This window comes from Sceloporus undulatus, chromosome 9, assembly GCF_019175285.1.
Source record: "Sceloporus undulatus isolate JIND9_A2432 ecotype Alabama chromosome 9, SceUnd_v1.1, whole genome shotgun sequence".
Classification (NCBI taxonomy): domain Eukaryota; kingdom Metazoa; phylum Chordata; class Lepidosauria; order Squamata; family Phrynosomatidae; genus Sceloporus; species Sceloporus undulatus.
In genome coordinates this window covers 28,473,986-28,482,756 of record NC_056530.1, presented here as the reverse complement: position 1 = coordinate 28,482,756, position 8,771 = coordinate 28,473,986, and the positions used below count along the sequence as shown (strand labels likewise).

The 8,771-nt window shown below is 47.3% G+C and overlaps 1 protein-coding gene across 1 annotated transcript in view; it reads left to right on the top strand.

Moving 5' to 3' along the window:
- The first annotated feature begins 3,486 nt into the window (after positions 1–3,486).
- Positions 3,487–8,771, top strand: part of CADM3 (cell adhesion molecule 3) — a 74,853-nt gene continuing 69,568 nt past the window's right edge. The window contains exon 1 of the mRNA XM_042438973.1: positions 3,487–3,878. Coding sequence (XP_042294907.1) covers positions 3,797–3,878 — 82 coding nt within the window. The 5' untranslated portion in view covers positions 3,487–3,796. The remainder of the gene's footprint in view (positions 3,879–8,771) is intronic.

Genomic DNA, 8,771 nt, shown 5'->3' with positions numbered 1-8,771 from the left:
TATCTATCTATCATCTATCATCTATCTATCCATTTAACCCACCCCTTTTTTATGGCGACATTTTCCATGTCTATTCCGATAAACTGATTCCGCACAAGTGTGAACCAGATGCAGATCGGAATCGATTTACCTTTGCCCTTCGGCCGGCTGGAGAGGGTCCATTTTGAATCGATCCATGCATGAATGTGAACCACAAGTGGATTATATTAGAAGGGAAAAATGCGATCAGGGCAAACGTAGCGGGAACCACGCTCCGCTGTCGAATCGATCCATCAATTTGAATCACCGATTTATCTGTAAGTGGGAATAAGGCCCCTATTTCCTTATGGCCTGGGAAGGAGCACAATGATGAAATAATTTTCTGTGCTATGGAGAGAATAGAGCTGAGCATCGCTGTTGTTGTTCTTGTTGTTGTTGTGTGCCTTCAAGTCATTTCTGACTTATGACGACCCCAAGACTCAACCTATCATGAGCTTTTCTTGGCAAGATTTTGCAGAGCAGGTTTGCCATTGCTTTCCCCTGAGAGGCCGAGAGAGCGTGACTTGCCCAAGATCACCCACTGGGTTTGCAAGGCTGAGCCAGAATTCGAACCCTGGTCTCCAGATTCATATTCCAACACCACTGCACCACACTAATTCTCACATTCTAATATGCCTTGTATGAATTTAATGCCACTACACCAGACTGGCTCATTGAGAAGTAGGCATTGTTGCTGTTGTGTGCCTTCGAGTCATTTCTGACTTATGGCAACCCTCAGGCAAACCTATCATGAGGTTATCTTGGCAAGATTGGTTCCAATGAGGTTTGGCATTGCTTTCCCCTGAGGCTGAGAGAGTGTGACTTACCCTAAGTCACAAAGTGGGTTTCCTAGCTGAGCCAGGATTTGAACCCTGGTCTCCAGAGGCCAATGCTCCAACCACTAGGCCATACTGGCACAATTAGAACCATGGATCAAGGTGGGGAACAACGCCAATAAGCAGACACACCACATCCATTAAAATGCACATAGAATTGGAAAGAATATACTGTACATAACAATTGAAAAGGACAACATGCACAGCAATGGAAACATTAGGAAGGCATGGATGATCTACCCTTCCAATGTTTGCTGGTCTTATGAGCCCTGCTCATTCTTCTCCATCTCTCTAGTGGTTTGGCCAGGGAAGGAGTGTGTGTGCATTGGAGCCATGGTGAGCCTGAGCAAGTGATGCACAGCGCATGATGTGGAGAACTAGGGAGAAATAATTGCGTTCACCCTTTCTGCAAACACTGGAACATGAGGTCATGCCAGGAATGGTCAGGAGAGACAAAAGGGAGAGATGCTTGGCAGCGCATCGTTAGCTGAAGGGATACAAGTTACTTTTAAAGCATGCAACGCCCAAATCTCCCCTGCCTTTGCATGACCAGGTGGGCATTGGGATTTTGGAATCATAGAACCCTAGAGTTGGGAGAGACCCCAAGGGCCTTTATCCAGTCCAACCCCTTTATTCTGCCATGCAGGAACTCTCAATCAAAGCATCCCCACTGACAGATGGCCATCCAGCCTCTGTTTAAAGACCTCCAAAGAAGGAGACTCCACCATTCTCCAAGGCAATATATTCTACTATTGAGCAGCTCTTACTGTCAGGAAGGTCCTCCTAATGTTGATCTGGAATCTCTTTTCCTCTACTTTGCATCCTTTGCTCCGGATCCTGTTCTCTGGAGCAGCAGAAAACAAGCTTGCTGCCTCCTCAGTATGACAACCCTTCTAATACTTAAACAGGGCTATCATAATACCAATCTACCTTCTCTTCTCCAGGCTAAACATCCCCAGCTCCCTAAGTCGCTCCTCATAGGGCTTCATGGTTTCCAGAACCTTCACCATTTTAGTCTCCTTCCTTTGGACACATGGCTCCAGTTTCTCCACATCTTTTTTGAATTGTGGTGCCCAGAACTGGACACAATATTCCAAGAGAGGCCTGACCAAAACAGAATAGAGGGGCACTATTACTTCCCTTGATCGAGAAACTATACTTCTATTGATGCAGCCTAAAATTGTATTGGCCTTGTTAGCTGCCGCATCACACTGTGGACTCATGTTCAATTTGTGGTCTACTTGGACTCCTAGATCCCTTTCACATGTAGTTTCATTCAGCCAGGTGTCCCCCATAATCCTATATCTGTGCATTTTATTTTTCTGCCCTAAGTGCAGTACCTTACATTTCTCGGCATTGAATTTCATTTTGTTAGCTTTGGCCCAGCTTTCTAGTCTATTCAGGTCATTTTGAATTGTGATCCTGTCCTCAGGGCTATTAGCTCCTCCTCCTAGTTTGGTGTCATCTGCAAATTTGATAAATATGCCCCCAATTTTGTCTTCCAAGTCCTTGATAAAGATGTTGAATAGCACTGGGCCCAGGACAGAACCCCACTGGACACTCCACTGGTCACTTCTCTCCAGGATGAAGAAAAGGAGCCATTGCTGAGCACTCTTTGGATTTGGCCAGACAACCAACTACAAATCCATGTAATAGTTACCTTTCTGAATCACTTTCTGAATTCGAATTAAGTGGGAACCATGCCCGTTTAACCCAAATCGTGATCCGACGTAGTGAGAATTAGGCCCAGGGTTTGATTCCCAGTGAGACCCACTAGTTGACCTTGGGCAAGTCACACTCTCTCAGCCTCAGAGGAAGACGATGGCAAAGCTCTTTCAAACAGATCTTGCCAAGAAAGCCAGACCCTTGGATGCATTATTTCCTAAGGGGAGACAGTGAAATGTCCTCTTGGGCCACTATCCATCCCAGCAAAAGGGTTCTCCTGTATCGCCATCAGTTTTCAAAGTTAATAAATTATTATTTTTATCATTATTATTATTACTACTATTGGGAGGAATTATTTCCTGAGTGGGCAAGCAGAGAAATCTCCCTTTCTGCCAGTGTCCATCCCAGCAAAAGGCTTTTGTATCACTCAGTGTTCAAAATGAATAAAAATGAGGATGTTGATGATTGAAGTAAGAGAAATGCTGGAAACTGCAATGGCCGGATGCATCTGGAGCCATTACAGTATTTCCTAAGGGAGAGTGGTGCAGTTCTTCCTCTTGGGTCACTCTCCATCCCAGCAATGAAGCTGCTCTCAGTATCAGCTGCACCATCATCCCTTTTTTTTTTGGGGGGGGGGGGAAGAAGAGATGGAGCTTGGATTGTACCAAACCACCTTGGAGCTGGGGGCGATGGTTGGGTGGGGTAGGGATAACAGATTGGGTGCCACTCTGGGTACCACTTCTGAGGATGCTGACCAGGGATTGCTGCCAGACCTTGCTCCCTCCTATACCTTCCCTTGGCTCCATCCTGTAGAGTCAATCCAAGCCATTCCAGGGAGGAGAAGGAAGGGCTTGGGGGTTGGATTTGGATTTATTTTCCTCCACCCATCCCTCCCTTTCTGTCTGAGCCTCCCCTCTCTTGGTTCTCCAGATGGTTCCTCCCTGATGCTCTATTTAATCCCAGCAACTGCAGCATCTTTTTTCCCTTCGCCTTTTTGAGCCCAGCCAGCAGCAGCAGCAGCAACAGAAGCATCATCACCTCCTCTTTGGCTTTTGTGCCACTGCAGTGGAGGATCGGAGGCTTAGGATCAGTGGGGAGGAATCCAAAGGGAGGGAATCTCCCTTGGACACCCCCTTATTTGCCCCCCCAATTGGGGAGGGGGGTCAAGGAGGACCACCTTTGCAAGGAAAGCAGGCCAAAGAAGCATCCTTCTTCCTTTCCTCCTCACCTTCCTTCCTCCTCTCTCCCCCCTTCCCACCCCCCCAGGACCCCCCAAAATGTCCTCCCTGGCTTGCAACACCTTGATCTTCCTGGGATCCCTCTGGATAGCTGCCACCCGTGGAAATCTCTCGCGTGACCGTGAGTCGAGAAGGCGGCTTGCATTATTTTGGAATGGGATGGGGGGGCTGGCTCTTTTGGGGAGTGTTGGGGGTTGGATTTAAGGGGCTCCCCCTTTTTGGAGGATGGTTTTCCCCCCTAGATCTGGGCAGGGGTTGAAAAGAAGGAGGGGAAAAGGGATGTTTTTGGCAATGATTTTCTATCAGGAGCGTCACTTGGAGGTGCGGAGGGTGCGGACCGCACCGGGTGACACTTGAAAAGAAGGGGCGATGCCGCCTGTACCCAAACATTTGGGCTGTGGCGTTCGCTGGCATCCCTTGAAAAGACGAGGCGAGTCCGGGGCGAGGCTCGGTGGGAAGAGTTTATTTCGAAAATTAATTAATAAATATTAAAATGCTATTAAATTTTCTTGGAACCCATCGCCGCTCGTCCCTTGTTCCTTTCAACCACTGGGAACCGTGTCGGTGAGGTGGTGCGTATTGTCGTTTTAAAGGTCCGGTTTGGATTTGGCTGGGTGTCTATGGCACAACTCTTTGGGACCTAGGGATACGGGGGGGAGTAGGATTGGGGAGTAGGAGCAAAAAAGAAGATATTACTAAGGGTTTTGTTTATGGTGCGGTATAAGAAGAGGTAAATATTGGAGGGAATGGCACCGATCCTAGTGGCACCACTCAATTCTCTTTTATGTGTTTCTTTTTGGCTGTGATGCCACAGTTTGGGTCTATGGGGCTGCAATGTTTTGCTTCGTGGAAGTGGATTTGGGGATGCTCCAAGAGGAAAAAAAGAGGGTAATCCCAGAGGGGGGATAAAGGATTTCTCCTGCCTTAGTGCCAAGAGTGCCCCTCAAATGCCCCCCGAAATTGAATGGCCTCCCTTCAAACAAACCCTAGTTTTTGTAAGGGAAAGAAGATCTGAAGCTAGGAAAAAGGGACTGTGCCCCCCTTGGACTGACACTTGTTGGAAAGGGCATTAGAGGGGGGCAAGGGAAACCCTTCCAAGGGGGGCACAAAGGGGGTACTCCTGGTTTTGTGGATGTGAGTTTTGGAAGCTGCAAAGGATTTTGTTATGTGTGTGGGGGGGTGGTATAATGTATGCCAACACACCCACCACAGAGGGGGTTGGTTTGGGGAGGGTGGGCAGAGGCAGGAGGGCCAAAGTGGTGGGCACTCCCCATTGCCAGCTAACATCAACAGAGAGTCAGCAGCCGCAGCCACCAACACAAGGCTGGCATGGCGAGGGGGCAGAGAAGGCGGAGGTGGCACTGGCTCATGCCAAGGCGCCCAGAGAGACTGCATTGTGGGCGAGCGAGTGGGCATTTCTTTCTTAGCTATCCTCTGGCTATATCCCTTCTCTCTTCTCTTCTCAAATGCCAGCAGGGCAGAGCTCTCTTTGGAGGCTGCAGTGCCAGCCAGCCGGAGATGCCAGGGAGGAAAGGAGGAGGAAGGCAGCTGAGGAGTGGCAAAGCTGGCATAAATAAGAACACATGGTTTCCCCCCTCTATTGCAGAGGAATACCAGCTTGGGTTCATTGTTTGGTTTTTTGTGTGGAGCAGCGATATGCACCTCTGTGTTTGTAGGTTGTGTTGCCATTCTGGGGCTGGAGCCCAGGTTGTTGTGTTGTTGCGACACAATGCCCATAATGCCCAGGGATGCTTTTGTTTTGTAACATTGCAAGCGTGGAAGGGAGGGAGAGAGGGAGGAAGGAAAGAAAGAGGAGGAGGAGGAGGAGGAAGGAAGGAAGGAAGGAAGGAAGGAAGGAAGGAAGAGGAATGGAAAGGGAAGAAAGGAAAGAACGAACAAATAAAGAAAGAGGAAGAAAGAGGAAGAGAGAAAGAGAGAGGAAGGGTAGAGTAGGGGAAGGAGAAAGAAAGGAAGGAAGGAAGGAAGAAGGGAAGGGAAGGGAAGGGAAGGGAAGGGAAGGGAAGGGAAGGGAAGGGAAGGGAGGAAGGCCACTGCAGATCTTGACAGTCCAAGTGACCAGTGAAAGCCACAAGGTGGCAAGTAAGGAGGAGGGAGGAAGAGGAATTAATATCTTTTCCCCAAAACAGCACTAAGTTACCAGTGGGCAAAGCCTGTCTGGCAGATGTTGTGGTTGACTTGGAACTGGGCTTTCTTGTGCCTTGAGTTTTTTGGCTTCTGCCTGATCCTGGATATGTGTGTTTCTTAAAAGGGGAAGGGGCTGGAGACCTAGAGTCTGAACTTGAATTTGGAGAGGGTGCCCGGATAGAGGGGAACGGAGAAGGAGCTTTATTTGCAGTGCCACCCTGTTGTTGCTGTGCCAAGTCATTTTTGAGTTATGGTGACCCTAAGGCAAACCTATCATGGGGTTTTCTTGGCAAGTTGTTTCAGAGGGGGGTTGCCCTTGCCATCCGCTGAGGTTGAGAGTGTGCGACTTGGCCAAGGTCACCCAGTGGGGTTCGAACCACTGTGCCACATTGACTCTCCCTGTTCTGAATCACCCGAATAATAAGGAGCTAAGAGTAGCCCAGCTAGGTCAGGCCTTTCGAATGGTTTCTCTCAGTGTCCATCTCGATGCCAGCTAACAAAGCAGGGCATGGAAAGGGCAGTCGCCCTCTCTCACTGCACTTGTTCCATGGCGACTGGACCCCGGAGCTGGGATTCGAAATCTGGTCTCTAGTCATAGTCCAACACTTAAACCATGTCACAACGCTGGATAGGGTTTGTGTAGTTTAAGAGAGGGAGGGCTGCCACCTTTCACTCTGCGTACCATCTACTAAGTCACTCCCTCCCAGCTTCGTTGGGCATAGATTGCTGAAGGCCGGAACATCTGGCACAGCTGCACTTGGACTGCAGAAGGAGGCAGCTGTCTGTGCCATTGGCTGGTTTAGATGATGCAGGGCACCTGGCCTGGTTTGTGCCCCATCTTTCCAATTCCCTCTTGGCTGGTAATGGGGGATGTACAGTGGGCCCTTGGTATTCTATGGCGTTTGTTTCGAAGTCCACCTCCCCATTGATGCTCAAGTCCTGTATCTAAAATGGCAAAATCATGGTTTGCTTTTTGGAATATACAGTATATATATATATATATGTGTGTGTGTGTGTGTGTGTGTGTATATATATAGATATAGATATAGATATAGATATAGATATAGATATATGGAATATTTTGAATTCGTGGATGGTTGGATAGATACAGAGGGCTGACGATAGTTTAATTCTGACTGTCAGGTTGCAAGCAGGGCATTAGCAGGGCATGCTGCCACCTTATAGCTAGCCAATCTGGCCTACCCTTGAAGAGACTTTTGCAGAGGGCCTTCTTAAGATGATGTTCTTCTCCTCCTGCTTCTTATGGCAAAAGCCTTGTTGGGTAATCCATCCAAAGGCCAATGTCTCTAACCCGGCATCTGTCTCTGCGGTGAGCATCCAAACACCTAGGAAGCAGGACTGGAGTGTGTGTGTGTTGTTGTTGTTGTTGTTGTTGTTGTTGTGTGCCTTCAAGTCCTTTCCAACTTACAGCGACCCTAAGGCAAACCAATCCTGGGATTTTCTTGATGAGGAGATGCCAGCTTGCAAAAGATACTCCTCCATACAATCTGAACTAAGAACAAACATGACAAATGCAGGCCTATGACTAACGTCTTCCATTTTTTCTCCTCTCCTGTATGGTTTTTAACACCTTGCCTGATGAAGAAGCCGGTAGAGCTTCGAAAGCTTGCAACATGTATAATGTGCGTTTTGGTTGGCCCAAGAAAAGGGTCACTGCTTGGTGGATTTTGGATTTGCTATATGGCCAACATGGTTCCCCCGGCTGTTTTATGGCTAGCCTTGTCTTCCATGGATTTCTAGTGCTTTGTGCTTTGGACCCTAGTCCAACACTGGGAGGCCAGGGTTCGAATGGTAGTTCATGCATGGAAACCTCACTGGATGACTTTGGATGAGTCACACTCTCTCAGCCTCAGAGGATGGCAATGGCAACCCCCATTTGAAGAAACATGTCAAGAAAACCCCGCAGTAGGTTCTGCTTAGGGTCGCCCTAAGTTGGAAATGATGTGAAGGGGCACAACAGCAACAACATGGTGCTTCAACCTACATGCCTAAAAGGCACCAAATTCCATTGGATGCTGGAAGCTAAGCAAGGCCAGCTTTGGATAAGACTTGGATGGGGAACCGCCAATGAATACTGGTAAAATTCATGGAGTTGCCATAAGTCCATAGCCAACTTGAAGGCACATATATGCACACAGGATGGTGCTTCTATCCACAGATGAGTTTCACTACTGAGGCCTAAAAAATGGGCTTTAGCCTTGGGGCCTTCAACGTTTTCCAGACCCAGCACCTCTTTCCAACCTGGGTGCCATATTTGATCAATTACTTTGCATCAGCGATTCCCAAAGTTTGGTCCTTCGGGTCTTTTGGGGCTTCTTCTTTTTCTGTAATTTTTTATTCATTTTCCAGATACCTTATCAATACAATTTGTTTGCAAATCCACGATGCATCAATAACATAATACTAAAATACTAAAATATCGTACTATTTTAATATATCAGTATCTCAATAACCTAGTCTTCTTCAGCAAATAATAACCATTATCATTGATCTCTTCTGTTATTCATATCATTCATCGTTGCTCAATACATAAGCTATTTTTTAATTCTCTGTCAACTCTTTTACTCTTTGTTTTATGCATTCCATTTCTTTATTCCTCTTTCATCAATACTTCTCTCCATTCATGTTCCATTCTGTTTTCTTGTGGGTTTATCTCCTATACATCCTTCCCTTATAAAATATTTCCCCTGGTTTTCTTTCCCTATTCTTTCTTTAGCCTTCTTACCTTTATTCCTTTCCACTCCTTTCTTTCTTACTTAGCTCCTACTTTAGACTTCAACTCCCAGAACCCTTAGACATCTTGGCCAATAGTCAGGAATTCTGGGAGTTGAAGTCCAAAACATCTGGA